The following is a 23,474-nucleotide window of genomic DNA, read 5'->3' as shown; positions in this document are numbered from 1 at the left end:
CAGTGTTGCTTTCTAACATTTGAAGGAGCTTTCTCACCAATAATTTTTTCATTTTATTATTATATTGACCTTTACTAAGTATTTTTATTTTGTCCAATGACTTCCTGAATTACGAGTTCTAAACTATGTCTGCATAGTAGTATACATCGACAATCCCAACATTTGGAAGCATGAGAGACGAATATCAAAAGTTCAAGGCCTTCCTGAGTTATACAGTGAGTGCTTGTCTCAAGAAAACCAAGGGAAAATAGTTAGAAACTACTTTTGAGTTTAGTTTTAAACTATTTTGCCTAAGTTCAAATCAGCTTTTCCATTCCACTCACCTTCCACCGTAACATTCCAACCCTAATATATATCACACACTTCTGTTGCTAAACTTATTCATTATCTCTTTCTGGTTATTTTCTATTTCTATTTTGAAAGATGAAACCAGAAATGCATGCGGAATTCTAGGTAAAAGGCCTAGTTTTATACAAAGTAGTATGGTTCAGTTTCTTTCATTTTCAATAGCTTTCCCAGGATGTTTGATGTATTGCCAGTATCACTGACTACAATAACATATTAAGTAAATGTTACAGAATCTTAAAGCTGATAGGAAGAGAAAAAGTTTTCCTAAACCCACTTGAGGGCCTGAAAAGTGAAATGCCTTCTTGTGATCTGCAACAACAGTTGCTAGAAGTTAAAGCTCTAGTTGCTAGAGCAAGAGATTAGATATCTTCAATCCAAACCAGAGCCCCTGCCTTTAAGCAGTAATTTGAAGTCACTCTCACACTCTTTCAATGGTTATTAAAATCAACCCATATTATTTTTTTGTGAACATTCAACATGATACATCCCTCTATGATTTTGGCCATTAACAAAAACCTTAAGAGTCTAGTACAATTTAGCATGATTATAGGTCAGTTCTTAAACTACCTACACTAACATTGTTCCTCACTATGCAGAATTTTCTCTCGCACAAAATTTTACTTTCTTCTCTCTCCCTTACCCAAGTTGTTTCTCAATATTCCCATGCTTCATATAAAATTCAAATACTCCAATAAGCAAAGAAGTAGAATTTCTGGTCCATTTTAACTTTTCTTTTGGATGGACTCATGTGGCAAATCTGCCATATCTCTAGTACAGAACTTGTTAATAATGAGAGGAATACATTTTAACCAACAACTCAAAGTCTGAGAAACTGTTAGGACAGTAGTCCAAGAAACAATCTCCTGGAAATCCAAAATTGGAGAATGTCTCTTGAGAGTACTTTAATCACAGGAATCAACCACCTTAAATACATTCAGTCCTAAAGTTCAGTATCTATGACTCAAAAAAATGTATCATAAAAAAGTAATCCAGAAAAGAGCATAAAACATATATAATACATGTATTTAAAAAGTAAAATATTTTCAATGTTCTGCTACCATGAATCAAAAAGTTTCTGAAAACTGGGAACATAGCCCACTCATATCTGCTACTGATGAAAAGAAAAAAAAACTTTAAAGGCATCAAAATTGTAAAAATTCCCTATTGCATTTTATTTTCCTAGAATGTAAGCAGTAAATAGCCTTGTAGATGTAAATTACCTGAAAGTGTTACAAAATGGTAAAATAGACTATCTTGAGACTGTAGCATTTAAATTCAAGCTATACCAGAAGGAAATTGAGAAAGGAAAAAGTACTCTTCCTCCTTAAAACAAAGGTGGTAGTTGCAATGGAGAGAGGAAAAATGGAGATTATTCACTCATTCAATAAATATTTATTTGGCATTTGTCACATAAACCTGAAAACATTTATTTAGCACACATCAGGCCTTGAGCTAAGTTCTAAGAAAGAGTTGTGAGCAAGACAAGTACAGGGGCTTATTTTAATTCTCCCTTACAGGTTAAGATGTAAGAGGAATACATAGGAAAATACATGTATCAATATGCTAATAGAACCAAAGATGCCTTATTCAAACATCCATACTTATTTATTAATAAACTCCGCAGTAACACAAGCTGCATAAGTAATTGCATGAATACTATGCCCAGTTATAATGCCAAGAAGTATACAAAAGCTTTTGCCTGGGGCCTTCACATTCTAGATACTTTCACAAATATGGGTATAAATAATCTTGATACATTATAAGTACTATAATAAAAGCATACATAACTTTTTAAGGAAATACACAGGATGAAACTTTTTTCTTCTAAAGAACTAGGGAAGAGAATGCTTTGAACAATGTAAGATGAATATTCAAAAAGGACTAGGAGTTTGCTTCACAAAGAATGTCAGTCAAAACAGAAAGTTATCACAAAGCCACAGAAGTGAGAGATTTCAACAGAGACATGGAAGAAGTCAAGGCATGGGATACCTGAGTGGCTAGGGGGTGGGAAATAGAGTTGCAACCATTCCAAGGTCAGTGCATGAAGAATCCATATACCACCCTGAAACAAGTTTGGACCTTGGTAACTTTATAAACAGGTATGATCTTGAATGGTGACATTTTGAATTTTATAATTTTTATTGTCTGTACTGCAGAAAATTAAATTGTGACGATGGGATGTTTGTAGTACCAGAAGTAAACACAATTGTTTTTAAAGGCTTATCACAGCCAATAAGAATACTGGAAGCACATACCAGAGTGCAAATAAAGTCCCTGCTGTCTACAGAGCTTACAATCTCGCTTCCTAGTGTAGTATAATGAATGGAAAGAATTAGCATTAAAATATGGACATATAGTATGCGATCCACATAATTGCCAAAAGAAGCAACAAAATTGTTAAAACATGTTTTAAGACAGCAGATGGGAAAATAGAAATGTTCTACTTTTGATAATGAATAAATGCATAATAAGTTGACAGGTTTAAACAGTCATGTATTAGGTTTGTTTATAATGAAACATGTAGAGCTCAAGATATATTTGTGACTGAAAACCTACTTGCACTCAGAAATCCACACTGGCAGTCTCACTAGACTGTTCCAGAAATGTTAGCATTGAATGCTCATAAACTAAGTGCTTGCTAGAAGTAAACATCCAATTTATTAAAAAATTTTGAAAAGTGCGGGAAAATGTCAAGTCAACATGAGAGATAACAGACAGTATGTACAACTAGTAAACAACCGGTATGGGCAATAAGTACTCTACATTCAGTGAAGGATTATTGTAGACAGACAGATACAGGGTATATGTATGAAAGGAAGGTTGTGAACAGGTTGCTCTATGGGTACCAAGTTATGGTTAGAAACAAGTAAGCAGTCTGGTGGGCTACACAATAGACTAAACAATTTCTTCTTTTAAAAAGCTAAAAAAAATGACATGTTTTCATTGTAAGAAAACAAATGTTTAAGGAGATACATCCTTTTCTTTTGGTATGTCCTAGGGCTTAAACTCTGGGCCTGGGCCACTTTAAGCCACAAGGCCACATCCCCCACTTCTTGGGAGATTAAGAGTCTCATGAGTTTTTAGGCCCAGGCTGGCTTTGAATGGCGGTCAGCCTGAGTAGCTAGGATTACAGGGGTGAGATGAGATGTATGTACTTATCAAAACATCACATAGTATCCCATAAAATTGTATACGGTGATTTTTTTTATGTATCCGTTTTAAAATAAATTTACAATACAGTGCCCCAGGCTTGTAATCCTAACTACCCAAGAAGCTGAGACTGTGGAGGATCCCTGTTCCAAACCACCCCAGGCAGAAAAGTCCAAAAGTCCTTAAGTCTCTTATCTTCAGTTAAACACCAAAGACAAGTGAAAGTTGAGCTGTGGCTCAAATAATAGAGTGCTAGCCTGGGGTCAGTGTGTGTGGGGAAGAAAGCTTAAAGATGTTACCCAGGCTCTAAGCTACAAGCCTTAGGATCTGCACCACAAACAGGATAAAAAGAAAAAAATAAGACCACACCGGTGGCTCAGGCCTGTAATCCTAGCTACTCAGGAGGCTGAGATCTGAGGGTCATGGTTTAGGGCCAGCCTGGGCACTGAAGTCCACGAGATTCTTCTCTCCAATTAACCACCAGAAAACCAGAAGTGGCGCTGTGGCTCAAAGTGGTGGAGGGCTAGCTTTGAGCTGAAGAGCTCAGGGACAGGGCCCAGGGTTCAAGCCCCACGACCAAATTAAACCACCCTCACCATCAGTGTGACCTAAGCTTTCTCCTGGGCATGGCCATTTTGCCAGCTCTACCTTTTAGCCTGGATAAAGAGCATTCATTGGTGGATCTGACTGGACCCAGGATACTTCCTTCTTCTTCACGGGTGTGTGTTGTGTGTGTGTGTGTGTCAGGTTTTAGGTGTGCTTCCCTCACCTTCCCATCACACCCTTCCCTCAGCCAGGAAGTAGACTCACCATGGTTCTAACCACCCTTCCCTCTCCTCCTCACCCCTTCCCAAACCACGCCCTCCCCTCTGGAGGCCCCACCCCTTCCCAAGCCACGCCCTCCCCTCTGGAGGCCCCACCCCTTCCCAAGCCACGCCTTCCCCCGGAGGCCCCACCCCTTCCCAAGCCACGCCCTCCCCTCCGGAGGCCCGCCCGCCCGCCCCGGCGGCGTGCCCACCGACTCCTCCCTCCCATGGCGTCCACCAGACGGGAAGCTTCCCTAAAGGCAGAGTTGTGGAGAAAGTGGTCGTGCAGGCGGGGACAACTAGGCCAGACAGGCAAGGGCTTCCCCGCGGCGCCTAGGCGGGCCTGGAGGACGGACGTGGGGTGGGGGGAGGCCGGGGTGGGACCCGAGGCTGACCACCACCAGCGTCCCCGACGGCAGGTCGTCGGGGAATGGAGGGGGCCGCCGGCCCCGACTCACCAGGTCGTGGTCGATGTCGGCGTCAGGCCTTTTGGCGGAGGGCGGCGAGTACTCGGCGTAGCGCAACCCATCACCTGAGGACGCGACGCCCCCACGGGCAGCCATGGCGACGCCGCCCGGGAGACGCGGGCGGGAGGCGCCGGCTACGGGACGGCCGCTGGGACAAAGGAGTGCGACGCGCAAGGCCTGGCGCGGCGGCCGCGCACCCGGAGCTGCTGGGTGAATGCTGGGCTGTGGGTGTTATTCTCACCTTAGCTTGGCTCACCGCTCCCATGCAATGGCGGAGCATCAGACTCGAGTCTAGGTTACTGGGCCTTAGCAGCTATCTTGTTTGTTTGTTTGTTTGTTTGTTTTTCTTTGTTTCGGATTCACAAGCCAAAGCTTGAGCCCATCTATGCCAGTGTGGGCGGGGTTGGGGGCCTCCGTTCTACCAGGTGCCCCCGGGGCTGGGTTTATGCCCTGACTACAGACAGGGCCTGAGGCTTTCTGGTCAGTTCTTGGTGTCTCCTCCGCCCCCAACTAAACACACACACACTCCTACTTGATTCTCCCACCTAGGAAGAAGCAGATTGCTTATGCTGCACACACAAAATAGCTACTTTTAAAGTGAAATTACAGAGAAGAAACTTTAATATCTCGTCCACAAATGGCTTTTTTTTTTTGGCTAACTTGACTCAATTTTTAGGTCAAACTTTTTAGAGGAAAAAGAACTCAACAATTGAAGCTAGTATTTTCCAGTTCCTGTACCCACATGGTAACTCTTTTCCTCTGTATACTCATTGCAAAATCAACTTATAAGACATCCCGGAAATTTTTAAGACTATATTTATTTGTGTAGTTAGTGTATTTAAGAATACATCCGAGGGAGGGAATGGCAGAGAATGAGGGAACAGATGATACTATGTGAAAGAAAATGTACTTATTACTTGATATGTGTAAAGGTAACCCCGCTATGTGTCACTTTTAAGACAACAATAAAATAAATTAGAAAAGAAAGTATAGCCTGGAGGAATTTACAATAGGGAAGATGACAAATGGTGATAAAATAGCTTAAACCATCTTTCCTACTTACCAGGCTTGAGAATGAGAGGATCATAGTTCAAGGCCAACCTGGATAGAAAAGTTTAACTCCTCCTCATCCCATCACTGGAAACTGTGGTACATACTTGTCTTTCCAATTTCCTGAAAGGCCAGGATTCTGGGCCAGCCCCAGGCAAAGAGTCCTACAAAATTGTCTCAATGGAGAAGGTGGTGCCCACCTCCAATCCTGTCTGTAAAGAGCAATCTAAAATATAGGTGGTCTACTGTCTAGACACACATGGGCAGAAAGTGAGACTTCATCTCAAAAATAACCAGCAAATAAAGAGCTAGAGACTGGCTTATCAGCATAAATGTCTGCCTAGCAACCCCAAGACCCTGAGTTGAAAACCCCAGTACAACAACACAAGTAATGATAATACGTATGAGCAATTTGCCCTACCAGTGTAGAGACCTGGAGAGAGAAGAAGGGAGAAGACTGACTTCCGTTGTGTGAGTCATTATTTTTCAGAGTTAGTTTCCTGGAAATGCCCATTAATTTTTCCAAATATCTTCTTTGCCTATAGAATCAGAGTAACATTTGTTTAGTATTCTAACGCAGGAAATTGTAAGGATTACGTTAAAAGAACTCAGAAATAGCCCAGGTGTAGAGTTCATGATTGGATTGAACACTGTATCTGAAACCATCAGAGAAGGTTCGGTGGGGACTCAACCACTGAGATGGTCAGGAAACAATGGAAAAGACTTTTTATTTTTCATGTTTGTGGATGAAAGAGACGTAAAGAACTGAAAAACATTAGACTTGTAAGAATGTGTTTAAAAATACTCTAAAACTATTCAGAAACATCTTCAGAAATTAATATTAAGTTGACCTACAGTTCTGAAAGACACTTGTTCACAAGGCAAGTGAATTGGAATGGGGCATAGGGGCTGTTCACTTACCTATTTATTTACTTAATAGTTATTGGGGGTTATTGGTTGGGTATCAGGCACAATATTGAGCATTGGGCCTTTAGCATCTAGCAAACAAATAAGTTTGCAGTCTGAGGAGTATAGGAAGTATACCCTAGCAGCAAATGAACAATGAGAACAAGAGCCCAGATGAGCCAGCAGTTTTGTTGGTGGTGGTGGTAGTGGCGGTTCATTTTTTAAGGACAGATGCACCAGCTCAAAAATGGAAGAGAAGCTTTTGGAGCAGATTCCAGGAGTAAGGGAGAGCCAGGCAGGGGAAGATAGCATGGGGTATAGAGTCAGCAGAATTGTATCTTAGTGTCAGACTTCAACATATTAAGAGCAGATTGCTGGTGTCTTCTGAACTTGACTGTACTCTTTTCCTCTGTGACCTCAGGTATCTACTGCTACAGGAACAGCTGGTTTTAAAGAAAAATCTTATCCACAAAGACCTATCAGCTCTCAATGTTTAATTTTGATTGGCTCACTTTAAACACCAAAGAAAAGATGAAAACTGGAGTAATGAAATTATTTTCTCTTCCCAGGAGTATCTCTTCCTGATTTAGCTAAACTCACTTTTCTGGCTTCCTTGAAAGAGCAGAGACTTTACATTTTCACTGGCTTCCTTTTATTAGTTGTATCGTTGCAAATACAACTTTGCATTTTATTCCACATGTTTTATAAAGGAAAGGTGGACGTTAGGAAGTATATTTTGGAAGCAGCTCAGTAAAAATGAACTAATTTGTTTGAAAGGACTTACAGTAAAAACACCCAAGAACAAAAAGGTTGAGTTTTTGGTACTTTGGCTGCTTCATCAGTAACATGGTTATCAATAGTATCTCTCTGAACACTGAGTTGACTTTTAAAGCAGTATCTATTTATGGGTTGGCTAGGAATGTTCCAAGAAGACAATAAGAGACTCATATATTAAGAGCCTACTTGGAGGAAGTAGGTCACTGTGTGTGGGGGTGGGGAGGGTAATTAGAGGTCCTTCCTTCCTTCTTTCTCTTCTTCCATTTTTTCTTCTTTTTGCCAGTCCTAGAGTTTGAACTCAGGTCCTGGGCACTGTCCTTGGGCTTCCTTAAGGCTAGTCCTCTACCACTTGAGCTACGAATTACTTCTAGCCTTTTCTATGTGTATGGTATCAAGAAATCAAACCCAGGGCTTTGTGCATGCTAGGCAAGGACTCTACTGCTAGCCACACTTCTGGCCCCAGTAGAGGTTATTTCTGAGGGCCCTGTCTATCTCAGTCTTGCTTATGTGAGGTGAGTAACTTTACAAGCTACCACCACAGTGCTTTTGTGTCTTTCCACAGGCCCGTACCAATGGAGCTACTTGACAGTGGGTGAAACCTCTAAAACTGTAAACTAAGGGGGGAAAAAACTTTCCTTTTTTGTTGGTCGTGGGGCTTGTACTCTGGACCTGGGTGCTGTCTCTTTAGCTCAAAGCTACCGCCCTACCTCTTGAGCCACAGCACCTCTTTCGGTTTTCTAGTGGTTAATTGGAGATGAGAATCTCCTAGTCTTTAGTACCCGGGCTGGCTTTGAGCTGCCATCCTGAGATCTCAGACTCCTGAATAGCTAGGATCACAGGCATAAACTACCACACCCAACCAACTTTACTTTTTTTAAAAAGAAATTTTTTTATTGTATTTTATTGTCAGGGTAACATATAGAGGGGTTACAGGTACATTTGTCAGGTAGTTGGTGCATTACTTCTTGAACATTGATAACCCCTTCTCATGTTTTTCTCCTGACACCTTTCTGATACTAAGTTCTTCACAAGTGTTGGTTACCCTAGACATAGAGGCTTGCTTATAATCTCAGCACAAGAGGCTGAGGCAGGAGGATCTGAAGTGCAGAATCAGACTGCAACATGGTGAGTTGCTATCTCTAAAAATAGATAGGGGTGGGAAATGTGGCCTGCAGAGAGTGTGCTTGCCTAGCATACATAAAACCCTGGGTTTGACTCCTTGATACCACATACATAGAAAATGCTGACGGTAGTGCAATGGCTCAAGTGGTAGAGTGTTAGCCTTGAAAAAGGTCAAGGACAGTGCACAGGCCCAAGTTCACACCCCAGGACTGACAAAAAGTAAAGAAATATTTTTAAAAAACTTCTAATAAAGATGTTTTATACATATGTATATATGTGTTAGTTAACAATTTTCTCAATTGCATGTATGTGTGTGTGTTACTATTTTCTCCATATTACCTCTTTTACTTATTTTCTTGAATGTTTTCTTTATTTTTTTATTGTAATTAATAGAAGGGATACATTATATTCGCCAGATAGAAGGTATACCACTTCACAAACATTGACACCTCTTCTCATGTTTTTGTTCCCATTTCCCTCCCCCTTCCCCCCTCTTGTTTCACCCCTTCCCTACCCTATTTCAGATAAAAAACATATATACAGTATACCCAATAACAAGGTAAGATACTAACAATATGAGAATAATCAAGGGACAACAAAAGAGATGAGAAATAACATAGTACATTAAGAACAGTAATCACACATTATATGACTCTTGTTTCCATACCCTGGAGGTCCTTTCATTTAGCCTCATCCTATATGGCCTTATGCATCTAGGTTTTGCCCTATTGTAAATCTCTGCTAGGAGAGTCCAAGGTTTCTACTGATTATGACAAATGAGGGAAACCATTGAGCCTATGTTCCTTTGAGTCTGGCTTACGTCACTTAATATGATTTTTTTCCAAGTCTTTCCATTTCCTTACAAATGGAGTGATATCATTCTTTCTGACGGCAGCATAGAATTCCTTTGTGTATAAATACCACATCTTGTTGATCCACTCATCTACTGAGGGGCATTTGGGTTGGTTCCATATCTTTGCTATGGTAAATAGTGCTGAACGTTATGCTAGTGGGTTTAGTATGGCCTTGTTTCTGGACAGTTGGGTAAATGCCAAGTAGTGGAATTGCCAACAGTGTAGTAGTAGTAATCCCTCCTGGCCCTATCTGTTATTAGATTTCTTGAGAGTTTTCTTTGTAACAATTTTATTATAAGAATTTGATTAAGCATTAAGTAAGGATAAAGTACAAATAAAAAGGGAAGTGGTCATGAAAATGAAATTAAGGGGCTGGGAGTTTGGCCTAGTGGTAAGAGTGATTGCTTAACATGCATAAGACCCTGGTTCAATTCCTTGGTACCACATATATAGAAAAATCTGGAAGTGGTGCTGTGGCTCAAGTGGTAGAGCTCTATTCTTGAGAAAGCCCAAGGACAGTGCTCAGACCCTGATTTCAAGCCCCAGGACTGGCAAATGTAAAAAATAAAAAAGTGAAATTAAATGCCTTGGAAAACATTTGATAAAATCAATTTCTTAAAAAGGAAAACTATTGGGCAGTGGGTATCTGAAATGAATTGCAAAATTTGAATGGGACTCTTCACTCAGCTTGTTTCAAATGGTGGTCCCTTTGTACAACTATTTAAACATAATAAAATATAATGTTAAGAAAAAGAAAGTAAAAAATCAAAGAAAAGTCTTGTTTTTTCATCATTTTAGACAAAAGCAAATTAGTAATCCTGGAGGACAGATTATTACTACAGAAAAAAATTGGGGGCTGAAGGGTGAGGGGCATGACTCAAGTGGAAGAATATTTGTCTAGCAATCTCAAGGCCCTAACTTTAAACTCCAGTAGAGAGGGGCAGAGGGCGTAAAGAAAAAAAAGAAAGAGGAAAGGAAGGAAGCAATTTCAGGCAGAACGGAGTCAGAAGACCCATATCCACACAAAAGGCTTTGGCCCTCTAGAAATAAAGAAAGCACATGAGTAGTTATACAGAAGCTCCTTGCAGGTGATAAAATGCTGAAGCTGATTTACAGCTGATATTAAAAATAATGTAGAAAATATAAATCAGTATTACGATCCCAGATCTAATTGATTTTTCAACTAACCTACAAACTATTATTCCTGTCTAGTCAAAAAAGAGACTATAGGACCAAGTGCAGTGGGCACTAAGGAGAAGGAATTTTCAAGGAAAGAGTGCAAAAAAAGTAGCTTCAAAGCCTACTGTGGAAATGTGAAAACAGATTTGCTACATTGGTATGGATGAGGCAGACTTGGGGGAAAGAGAAAAAAATCACTGTAAGTCTATCACTCTGTTTTGCCAAAGCTGAAATTGTAATGAAGGGAATAAAAATGGATGAAGGTGGACAAATAGCCAGAGGCCAGGTATTGAACAATTTCATATAAAAAGCAAAGGCATCTATAATTTATTTCATAAGTGAATGCAAGACCACAAAATTTTAAAGTCAGTATTGACACTATGTTAGTAAAGTTTCATCATTGTGACAAAAATTCCTGAGGAAAATGAGTTGAGGGAGAGAAAGATTCGTTTTGGCTAGCAGATTCAGGATTTCAGTCTATGGTCCTTTGCTTCTGTAGTTCCTGAGCTGTGGTGACGTGAGAACATGACAGGGAGTGTGTGGAAGAGGGTCAGGAAGTAGAGACAGAAAACAAGGCTCTGGAAAGTCAGGTGCTGGTGCTCAAGTCTGTAGTTCTACCTATATTGTAGGCTAAGAGCTGAGGATTGTGGTTTGAAGCCAACCCAGGCAGAAAGAAGTCCTCAAAACCCTTTTCTCCAGTTAATCACCAAAAAACTGGAAGTGGAGCTGTAGCTCTAATGGTAGAGCACTAGCCTCGAGCAAAAACAAGATTCAGTGATACATAGCATTTATCAAGCTGTAGAACTAGCATGTGTGAGTGCCACACACACATGCCAGTTAGAGACAGCCAAACCTTGAACACATGAACATATCTAAACCATATAACACATGTTACTAAGAAGATCATTCTGGTAACAATCAAAAGCTCAAAATTAAGAAGAGAGGTCAACAAGAAAATTATTATAATCTGAGTAAAAGCTATTGAAGCCTGAACCATGGAATAGGACATGACATTCAAAAGAGGAATATGGTAACCTTTATTGGCTTATTCCCTACGTGCATTCTCCTTTGCCCCTTCCCAACATGGAAATCAGCATTAACTCCATCCCTGACATTCAGAGTTGCCCTGATTGACCTAAACCAGCCAATGTATTCTATCACCTTTAACATAGTCATTTCCTAATGTTCTTTCTAGAACATTAGAATTTCTGGAAAGGTTTTGTGGGTGTTTCTGGGGAAGCAGCTTTCTTCAGTTGGAAATGAACAAGGAAGCATAAAGTCCTAATTATGGATGACATCCTAATTAAGGATAGCAACTATGAGCTAGGGTGATAGATTAGGTTATCATCAAAAGCAAGGTCACATTTTGGAGGAAATATAGTGCTATAAATAATTCCTTTAGGATAGTGAATATAACTAGGACTGATTAGTACTGAGCTGTATGGTCTCCCTACATTATAAGGCATGGTCTTAAAATGGAATAAAGATTATTGAAAGCCGTGAGGAAATTCAAAGGAAACTAGATTCTTTTTTTAATATTTTTATTGTAATTAATAAAAGGGTTACATGATATTTGCCAGATAGAAGGTGAATTAATTCACATACATTGATACCCTTTCACATGTCTTGGTACCCATTTCCCTCCCCCCCCAACACCCCCCACCCGTCTTGGTTTTCCCCCCTTCCCTATCAAATTTCAAATAACCAAATACAAATAAATTCAATATATCAGATAACAAAGGGAGATACTGTAACAATATGAGATACCCAAGGTACAGCAAAGGAGATGAGATATAACATAGTACATTAAGGACAACAATCATTCGTTATATGGCTTTTGTTTCAATATCCTGGAGGTCCTTTCAATTAGCTTCATACTATATGGCCTTATGTATCAAGATTTTGCTCTATTACAGATCTCTGCTAGTAGAGCCCAAGGTTTCTACTGATTATGACAAATGAGGGAAACCATTGAGCCTATGTTCCTTTGAGTCTGGCTTACTTCACTTAATATGATTTTTTCTAAGTCTTTCCATTTCCTAACAAATGGGGCGATGTCATTCTTTCTGACAGCAGCATAGAATTCCATTGTGTACAAATACCACAACTTGTTGATCCACTCATCAACTGAGGGACATCTAGGTTGGTTCCATATCTTTGCTATGGTGAATAGTGTGGATTTAGTATTCCCTTGGGAAACTAGATTCTTGATGCTGTTGTTTACTGCTATACGAAATTGTACTTGATGTTAACCCTATCTATGAGCTTTTTAATTATGAGGGTCAAAATTCCCTTTGTGTTCTTTCCTTAGTTCTGTATTTCAAAGTATTTGAAATGTAGAATAAGCATAATAAACACTCATGTCCTTAAAATCTAGATCCAACAATTGTCAAGTTTCTATCATAATTTTTTTCTATTTTCATTTTTCTGATGAAATATTTAAGATTAAATTAAGGGTTGGGGGTATGAACCAAACTGCCCAACAGTTGAACAAATAGTAGGCAAGCATAAGGTGCTGACTTCAAATTCAGGTACTACAAAAATAATGTAAAAACACATTTCACCATGGATATTTTGATTTGTGCTCCTGCTGAATATAGTCGTATCCTCACATATTCACACTATTGTGATACCTCATAAAACAAAAATCAACTAGTCCCAATATCATCTATTGTCTAGTTCATATCCAAATTTCATTGATTGCTACAAAAATATTTAATAGAAAAATTTATTTCAGAATCAACAAGTCTAGACCATCACCATAATAGATGTTTATGACTCATTTAAAGAAGGAAATCCTTCTTCTATCTTTATGAATGTCAATGATTTATTGAGGAAACTGTCACCTTATTTTAAAGCCCAAATTCCCCTGTGTTTTCTGTATTTAGGATCCAAGTATTCTGAGTCATGGCTGAAGGTGAACTAGTTGGAGTGTCTAGTATGTCTGATCTCAGCACTTAATGCCGGGGCCAACCGGCAGCAAAACCAGGGTTCGCAGATTGGGGTTCCTGAAATAGGGGGCAAGGACTAGGAAGAAATAGAAGAGAGACAGACACACCGGGTCCGGGATGTCCGCAGTCCAGGTAAAGACTGCCCGTTTATTTTTCACTCCCGCTTCTTCCCTCCTCCAGACCCAGGGAACCTCCAGGTGTTACATTCATATGGTAATTCTCAGGTCATTTACATAGAATAGGGCCAGAAAGCAATAAGACAATAAAGCCATCGTCTGATGCAAGTCAAGGTACAGTTTGATTCCACTCTGGCTCCCAACAACTTAAGGGACTGAGGCGGGATCAGGAAGATCTAGACAGAGACAAGACTCCCAGCTTATGCCATCTCCCACACCCATTTCCCCTTAAAGGAGATTTGAGATCAAGCAAAGAGGAGATTAAATAAAACAGAAGAGGATCAAGAGTGATTGCTGGATTTCTCCTGTACTAAGTAGAGAAAATATATTGAGAGGGAGGATAACTTTGGACATCAGGATTAAAGGTAGTAACAGTGAGAGAAGGAGCCAGAGGAATAGAAGAAGCCATGAGAGAATAGGGTGGTGGAGCTTAAGGTAGTTTAAAAAAGTATGCAATAATGAAGACTGAATGCCACGTACTCACAGATAACTCAAGGATAAAAATCTCTGGATTTAGCAACTACATGGCTAAGCAAAAACAGTTTTTCTCATTCAAGAGAGATTGTGTTCTCTATGCATCATCCATTTTCATACTCTAGAAAGTCTTTTTGATGAAAAAATATAGTACAAGTAGAATAACATATAATTGTATTTACCTGTGCATTGAAGTCATGCAGTTTAGCAATCTGATGATGGAATTCAATTTTTTTTGTATGCTAGTATTGGGATTTAATCTCTGAGCCTTGATTCCTCTCTTGCTTGATTCCTCCTCTCTTCTGCCTCTAGGTTGGCACACTATCACTTGAGCCACACCTCCACTTCCAGCCTTTTGCTAGTTAATTGGAGGTAAGAGTCTCAGATTTTTCTGCCTAGGTTGGCCTCTAATAGAAATCTTCAGATCTCAGCCTCCTAAGAATTTAGAATTATAGGTGTGAGCCCTTAGCCCTTGGCTAGACTTTTAAAATGACTGTGTCTTCCCTTGTATTCCTTTGAGTATTTTTTAAAATATTTGTCTCTTGGAACACTATCAGTAACACTGTGATATAGGGAGATAGAGTAATAGTCTTCCTTCTTCTCTTTAATATGGTACTGATGTATTTATAGGAAAAAAACAGCTGAGGGGTGGTTTCAGGGCTTTATTTTTAATCTTACGGACAATTTTTTTAGTAAGAAATTAACCTAAAGAAAATAACCAAGGAATAAACCAAAAAATGCATGCTCATTTAAAAAAAATTTCAACATGTATTTTCAGTTGACTGACAGCCAATAGTAAGCTCATTTTGGTCTATGTCAAAGGCAGTAAATAAATGTCCTTCATGGATGTATACACTGTCTAATAGGAGAAAATGGGGATCTACATCATGTTGCTTTGTCTAATGCTCACCCTGAGAAGCATCTGCTGCTCAGGTGCCAGCTAGAGATAATCCCATGAAAGAAGAGCTGGCACCCATACACGTAGGTTGTTTTCTGGAGCCAATTTGCATTTTGTGCCTTTGTCTATCTGAGCCAAAACAGCATAAACAATGCCAAACCTGGTTTTCTGATTATTTTCAGGCTGATTGAATCTGGCACATGACATAGTTTTATCTAATTAACCCACATGTGGTACAAAACAAAACAAATTTGAAATAAAAAGCTCTTTCTGTCTTTATTGAAAGAAGGTGGTGAATATATAATTATTTTGTCCTTGACTCTCAGCCAGATTTATAGTTGATGGAAGGAAGTCTTTCTACTAGATAGCAAAACAAGTTGTTTGTTACTAATTCATTATAATTAAAATTTATTTTGTTTTACATGTTCCCAAATCCAGTCCTTTCCTTTTCTCTGTCAATGTTACAACAAATGTATAGATATGTTCCTAAGTAAACACAAGGGTTGTAACAGGAAAAGCTTCCTTTCTCTCCACACATACTTTTGACAATATATGCATATTTTTCCCCTAATCAACCAATAATCCAATTCCCTGGACACCCAACTGTGTTCTATAATTCAATTTTGACACTGATTATTCTGGAATTAGTATAATCAGTACAGGCACAGGGGTTAAAATTTTGGTCCCACAAAACCGCCCCCACTTCAGGGAGAACAAGATGGTGGGTTAGAAGCATGCTTGGTTTTGATTCTGAATGAGGTAACTTCAGAGTATTCTGAAGTGAGAAAGGAAGGAATACATTGAAAACTACAAAAAAGGCAACAGAACTACATAAAGAGCAAGGGGAAGTAAAAGTATCAGAGATGAACAGCAAATAAACAGCCAGGTTCTTAGGCTCATGCTGACGCTCCTAGCTACTGACCAAGTGGAGATCAGGAAGATCACATCTGAGGCCAGCTTGAGCCAACAGGTCACAAGGCTACAATCTCAATAAAAAAGTCTGATAGTTGCATGTACTCATCAGCAGGAAATATAACTAAGATGATCATGGTCTGTGCTGACTCAAGCAAAAAGTAAGGGCTTATCTCAAAAACAACCAGAGTAGAAAAATGAATGAATGAATGAATGAATGAATACTAGAACTAAAAGTTCTATTTCTGTGATTTTTTTTCCGGAAGAAAGATGAGCTTTTCCAGTCACTTCTTTAAATATTTGCCTTATTCTGTTGTTGACTTTATTACTTCCACAGAGTTTCTTTCATCTGAGAAGTAAAAGAGAAATTTATGCCAACAGGTGCAAAAATCACATCAAAGAAATCGAACCAATAGGAAAAAAACAAGGCAACACCATGCCTCTAAAACCACACAACTAAATAACTGAATCCAAAGGCAATAAATTGGCAGAAACATCAGATAAATAATTCTAATGTCTGCTTTTAAAAAAGGTTAATGACTTCAAAGAAAGTTCAAACAAACCTTAAAGAAAATCCAAAGAAACAGATAAATGAAGTTAGGAAGTCAATGCGGGGCCTAGAAAAGGAGAAGAATAGCATGGATAAAGAATTCTGCCAAGAAATAAAAATTGGGAAGAGAACTCAGAAATGTTAGAAATGAAGAGCACAACAAATCAAGTAAAAACTAAAATGGGTAGTATTATCAGTAGACCAGTTCAAGCAGAAGAAAAAAAAATATCAGAGATGAAGGAAATTCTGCACTCAAATAGTAAGAAAGAATGATTTGCTTAACTTGTCTGGCCACCAGCCTCCATTCCCTACAATCACCTAAGTTAGCATTAACTCTGGTATAGTTTGTGTCTTAGGATTTACAAATCATTCTACTTCTATCATTCAGGAAATTCCAAGTTCCATTATGTCATTATTATGTTGCATCTTAGTGGCTTAAAGTAGTATTCTTTAGCTCATAGTTCTGTAGGTCAGAAATCTGAAAGGGCTCAACTGTGCTCTACACAATGGGTATCATAAGATCAAAGCCAATGTACTAGTTAGGATGCTGAGAATTTGGAGTCTCTGGGAAAGAATCGGCTTCAAACACCCACAGGTTGTTGGTAGATTTCAGTTCCTGTGGTTTCGGGACTAAGATCCCTGTTTTCTTTTTGGATCTCAACTGGGTCCATTTAAACCTTCTGGTGACATACTTTCCTTGTCATATCGTACCTACCTATTTTCAAACCCTTTTCAGTCAGACTTCTTCTTTGTCAGTTCTCTATGTTGCTACTTCTGATCCCAGCTGGTGAAAACTCTATCCAGGCTTACCTGCATAATTTTAAGATCAAATAACTTTGGAGTATAACTCTATATTTTCAAAATCCATTTGAAGTTCCTGCATTAATGTTTGGTTGAATGAGCAGGAAATCAGCATCTTCAGGAAACTATCTTTAGAATTCTGGCATGTTTTCTTTTTACTTATTTATATCAATACACAACTATATGGATAGATAGGTATAGGTATAGAGACATCTGTCTGCTTACCAGTATATGTGCATAATATATTCATTTCCTATGTATGTCTCCTAAAATGGTTCCAGAAGCAATGAAACTCTGTAAAAAATGGGTACACCTTATATCCAGATCATGTTTTCTTCACTGAGGAAAACATGACTTTCAGGGAAAGAGGTAGTTCCATGACTGAGAAAAGGAAAGATAAATCTGGAATATTTTGTACTAGAAAGTAAGAAAGTGCTTAAAGAATAATGAGGAAATGTCAGGATACAGGGCAGCACAGTTGTAGAAGTTACTAGATTTGCCATCCCCCCCCAAAAAAAATCTGGAAACTTTCTCCCTTCTCAGAATTACAGTACCAATAACAAAACTAAGCAGCAATTGAGCAGAAAAGGAGACTTTGAATTCTTTTTGGCCAAGAAAAAAAGTGGGAGATTCACAAATCAACCTACCAGTCCATTGCGTTTGGGAGGCTATAGGTATAAAAGTAAAGAAGATAGAAGGGTAGGCAAATTGACAAAGAGGTTAATGAAGGAGAGAAATAATCATGTATTCTCTGGGAATGGGCAGATATCCCCCAACGAGTCCCCACCCCCTCTCCCAGTATTTGATGCTACCTCTTTTTACTCCTTTTATCATTCGGTTTCATTATCATGGCAATTGTTAAATGTCAAGACACTGCAGGGTGTGTCATTTAGCCTGTGGATGGGATTATGATGATATCAGCAAATAGCTCAGTCTGGGTCACATGATAGGCATATTATATCTAACCAATTCAGGGTAGCCCATGTGAAGGGAAAGTTTTGGGCTACAGCCGTGCTATCCTCAAAGACAAATAAGATGATGGTACTCAGAATGACAAAAGGACTCTCATTGGTTAAATGTAGCAATCAGAATAATAATTGTAATGGAGCATAACCCATTAAGCAAAATAAATATATCCATCAGTCCTTATTTGTACAAATGAATGCAAAGTGGAGCAGAGAACACTCTTCCTTGGAGCCAGTAATACGTGTAGAAGACACGATGAAGTCAGAAATGACTATTTATACTCCTGAATAATTTAGGCAGAAAACATCCATGGATGCTAAAACTAGTGGTCAAAAGTGTGCTACAGAATCAGACATTCATGTGGCCTTAGAGTATCTCTCCACAAATTGCCTATCCATTGCTTATTAATTATTCAATAGCTGCACAGTGGAGAAACCCAGCATGTACCATCTTAACCAAGTGATAATAGTCAACACTGCCAATAATGGGACAAGTTGGCATCATGCATTTCCCAGTGCGAGAAAAACATAGCATCTCTTCCATGATAATCCTGCCAAAATGTGCAGCTTTATTTGAATCTTGAGGAAACATCAGACAAATTCAAATGAAAGGACACTCTGCCAAGTTGCTGACCTGTGCTCTTCAAAACACATCAAAATCATTAGCGGCAAGGGAAAACTGAACTCGTCCAGCTTGAAAGAGATTAGAGATACATGAAAATAACCTCAAATAGATCCAGGAGGTAAACAAAAAAAAATAGAAGAAATTTGCTTTTGTGTGTATGCATTTGTGAGTGTGTGTGTGTGTGTGTGTGTGTGTGTGTGTGTGTGTGTGTGTGTCTAGCCCAGAATATCCTCCACTGACAATCCTCTGCCTAAACCTCTCAAGTGCTGGGATTATAGATGTATGCTATCATGTCCAGTTGTGTTTGATTTGTTATGAAAGATTTGAGGCACCTGGAAAATTTTGAATTGAGCCTACAGTAATTTGTGTCAATGCTAATGTCTTGATTTATATAGGTGTGTTATGGTTGTTATGGTTATACAAGAGGACCTCTTGATTTCTAAGTTCACACTGAAGTTATTAAAAAGTATTGGGAGCCAGATGTCTGTAACTTATGCTTAATTTTCTTCTATTTTAACTTAATGTTAAAATAAAGTGTCTTTTTTGTTTTTGTTCTTATTTTATTTTTGCTAGTCTTGGAGCTTGAACTCAGGGCCTGAGCACTGTCCTTGGACTTTCTCAATGCTAGAGCTCTACCACGTCAGCCAGAGCACCACTTCTGGCTTTTTCTGTGTATGGAATTGAACCCAGGTTGTCATGCATGCTAGGCAAGCACTCTACCACTAGGTCAAACTCCCCTGCCTAAAATAAAGTCTTGCAAGTCATTTGTGAGTTGAGTCTGCTTCCTTGAAAGACAAGTTGAAGATCTGACCTTGGTGCCTGTGAAGGGCCCTTGAAGTTAATAACCAAGTTGAGCTGAAGTTATACTGGATCAGAGTGAACTTAAGACAGACAGGCTATGGGAACAGGCCAGGTGCTGGTAGAGACAGAGGCTGCTGTGATATGGTGGCAAACCAAGGAATGACAAAAGATTTCTGACAAACATCAGGATCTAGAACTCCAGGAAGAACTCACCCTACCTTAGCACCTTGATTTTGAACTTCTAGTTCCCAGAACTGTGAGAGAACACATTTCTGTCATCTCAAGCTACCCAATGTGTGCTATTTGTGGTGCCTTACAAAACAAATGTAAACCCCGCATTTGACCTAACTTTTTAAGAATATATTGACATGTACACTTAAGAACTCTGATCTGTTTTATGTGCACATAGCTTTCACCTACATGCATATGGTAGTCTTGTATATGAAAATACTACATGTTTCAGTCCTCACTTTCTTACCTGATTATGACTCCTTTACAATGACCAATGACGAAAACTGATGGATAGTGGAAAGAATAATAAGGTTAGTGAATTAGATCTGAAACCTGCTTTAGGAACTAACACAAGGTAAAGATGTCTGACTCATGGGTTAGCCCAGTAAATATGTATCCAAATATATAATGCATATCAAATGTTACAAAACAATTCTGATCTTCTTTTATCCTCATTAAAATTGAGACAATAACATTCTTCTTAAGTTACATAAAGATAAACATAAATTTCTTTTTAATGTGAAGTTTTTCTTAATGTGAGTGTGAATTTCTTTTTATACATTATCTATGTAGCTACATGTTATTTATGTTTATTATCTATCAATATATGTATGCATTGGTTCACCCTTTAATGACTCTTTAGACCTACTCCACCTATTACTGTTTATAATGGAATCATTAAGTTGCTCCATTTGTTTCACATTGGATTTAAAAGTCCACCTTAGCATTCCATAACCCAGAAGTATGTTTTTCTTGGATTAAATATGCCCTAATAAGGAATAACTACATGATAAGCCCCATTTTTGTTTTTGGTTTGTTTTGGTTTGATTTGGGTTTGAGGTTTTCTGTTGTTTTAGGATTTTTTTTTGGCTTCAGGGGAAAACAACCACCATTGATAAACACCACGGGGAAAACTAAAGCATTGTAGTTTTATTTGGATCTCAATTCTGTTTCTAAAGCCAAGATTCTGAGGATATCCATGAAATCAAAGTCTCCTGGATTGTGTTAAAGTAAATATCCAGACTTCTACTTAATGGTGACATCATACAATCTCTATCACTTTTCCGATATTTTTCTGTCTCCCTACATAATCACCATTTTTTAATACTGGGCCACATAACCCATCTCATCAAAGTGATGCTCTAGTATTACAAACAAATTTATTACATCATTATTACTTTTTAAAATCTTTGTTTGCTAATGGCATTTGCAGGGAGGTGGATGAATCTAGAGCGAATCATGTTGAGACAAGTCAAGACCAAAGGAACAATAGGTGCATGGCATCCTTGATATGTGGCTATTAGATCCAAAGAGTACAAGAGCGAGGACTCAATATTTGCATATCCAATGCTATGGACATGGTATTGGAAATATAAACACAACTACATAGACATCAAAACCTATGACTCTATAGATATAATGTTTTATTACATAGATTAATATGTATCTATGATATACAAACCCTTAGCCTAATTTTGATTATGTTCTAAAAACTAAATGTCAGTGATTATATATAGAGATTCCCTTCTTGAATACTTGTTAAACATGTCATCTGAGATATGATGTAAAAATCAATGTTAATAAATTCTTTAATAAAAAAATCTTTGCCACAAAAAGTCAGATAATAGATTCATTACAATAGGATGTAGTCTCTTTGATTTATATCATTATCTTCTGTAGACAAGCTGGCAATACTTCCGCTACACAAATTTGCCCAAACACAAACTACAAAACAAACAAAAGCAAAAGATGTGATGTGCTTGTACACAACTTTGCGCTCTTAACTTACATTCTCAGAACCATCAACAAGATCCATCAGCTCGCCTCTTTCTTTCTGCCATCCCATAGAAATTACAGTCATAGCCTTGACTGTACTGTGACTTAGCCAGTGGCATGGTTTTCTTGGCACACTTGAATCCCAAGCCAGAACCTTGAACCTTCTCAGGCACAGACAAAGAAGGTATTTAGGTTGATGACCAAAACACTAGAATGATTTCCTTCCACGAGCTATCTGCCTTGAACTCTACTCAGACTACTGACACACAACGTATTGTGCTTTCGCCTGATCTCTCTGGCCTTCCTGACTCTCCCTTAGGAATCCCAGGTGGCCTCCCCTGCTCTCTCTCTCTCTCTGGGTTGTCTGATGCAGTCCTAGGGGAATTTCCCTGCTGCTGCTTTCAGAGGGGATCCCAGTCCTGGGTTTTGTAGAATAAAACAATGATCTACACTAGAAACAATGTAAAGACATGTTCAATACTTCTTAGACTTTTCCGTTTCAGCTTTCTGAAACTGTCTTCTCACAGCTTAGTAACTTTTAATATCTTTCTGAATATCACTGTCTCATATTCAACCTTGGCTGGGCATCAGAGAATCCCTGGGTAGTATTTTGGATTCCAAAGTCCAAGCTAAGTTGAAAAGCAATTTAATCAGAATCCTGGGGTGGGTTCCAAGCTTCAGTAATGCTAAAAATGTCCTCAGTGGATTCCAAGGTGTCGGCCAATGTTGTAAACCAGGGAAAGGGAAGAGAAAGAACTGGGTTTCTAGCTGTGAGTCAACAGCATTTTTACCATGGCTATAGCAACATTACATTTAGAGCAGCTGGGAATGTAGCTGGGTTTTATTCCTTACTACCACATAAACAGAAAAGTCTGGAAGTGGTGCTGTGGCTCAAGTGGTAGAGTGTTACCTAGCCTTTAGCAAAAAGAAGCTCAGGAACAGTAGCCAGGCCCTGAGTTCAAGTCCCAGGATTGGAGAAAAAAAAGATTTAGAGGTCCACATGTGTGTGTTTATGTAAATTCAGGAATGTTGGTTGGGCTTAATAATAGCCTACCCATGGAAATGCTTTCATTCTTACTAGAAATAGAGTTAGCAGGAAAAAAATTCTAGTTCACTTATATCTCTGCTTTCCCTCTTTTGCTTCTTTCTCTGTGACAGTGCCTTGTGTGTGCTCTATCACTGAACTATATCCCCAGCCCGCATACTTTACTGTGATAAAGTTATTTCTACAACTTAAATCTAGTGACAAGGCCACTCAGACTCTTTTTTATTTAAACTCACACAACCTAGGATATGTCATCCAACCTCCAGGCTTTAAATACACTTTAGATGGTGATACATCATAAATAGATACCTTTAAACTAGATATCTTTCCTGTACTTCAACAACTTCCTACATTTGGGTAGACCTTTAAAATGGAATATGTCCAAAAATTAATTCTTGGACCTCTTCATATTACCACCACCAGAAATTCTCCTTACATCCTTTCTCAATCTAGTTAATGGTAACTCCATCCTCCCAGCTACTGAGCTTTAAAATTTTGATATGATTTGCTACTCCTTTTCCTCTATAACTCATGTCCAATATATTCCTGTTTATCCTATTTTAAAATTTCATTAATTAAAAAATATACCCTTGTGGCTGGGAAGGTGGCT

General features: G+C 38.7%; 1 protein-coding gene across 2 annotated transcripts in view; it reads right to left on the bottom strand.

Moving 5' to 3' along the window:
* Dnajc15 (DnaJ heat shock protein family (Hsp40) member C15) overlaps positions 1-4,911 on the bottom strand; it is a 45,513-nt gene extending 40,602 nt beyond the window's left edge. Inside the window, exon 1 of one of the 2 annotated variants that reach the window (XR_016537098.1) lies at positions 4,763-4,911. Coding sequence is in view for 1 of the 2 variants with exons in the window: in XM_090342087.1 (XP_090198213.1) it covers positions 4,763-4,867 (105 nt within the window). In the remaining variant the exon portion in view is untranslated. The remainder of the gene's footprint in view (positions 1-4,762) is intronic. The other variant, XM_090342087.1, reaches the window with a different exon arrangement.
* Between the last annotated feature and the right edge of the window lie 18,563 nt (positions 4,912-23,474).

The sequence above is a fragment of the Megascapheus bottae genome, chromosome 11 (assembly GCF_031878675.1).
Source record: "Megascapheus bottae isolate mThoBot1 chromosome 11, mThoBot2.hap1, whole genome shotgun sequence".
In the NCBI taxonomy this organism is placed as follows: domain Eukaryota; kingdom Metazoa; phylum Chordata; class Mammalia; order Rodentia; family Geomyidae; genus Megascapheus; species Megascapheus bottae.
This window is presented reverse-complemented; position numbering and strand designations above follow the sequence as displayed.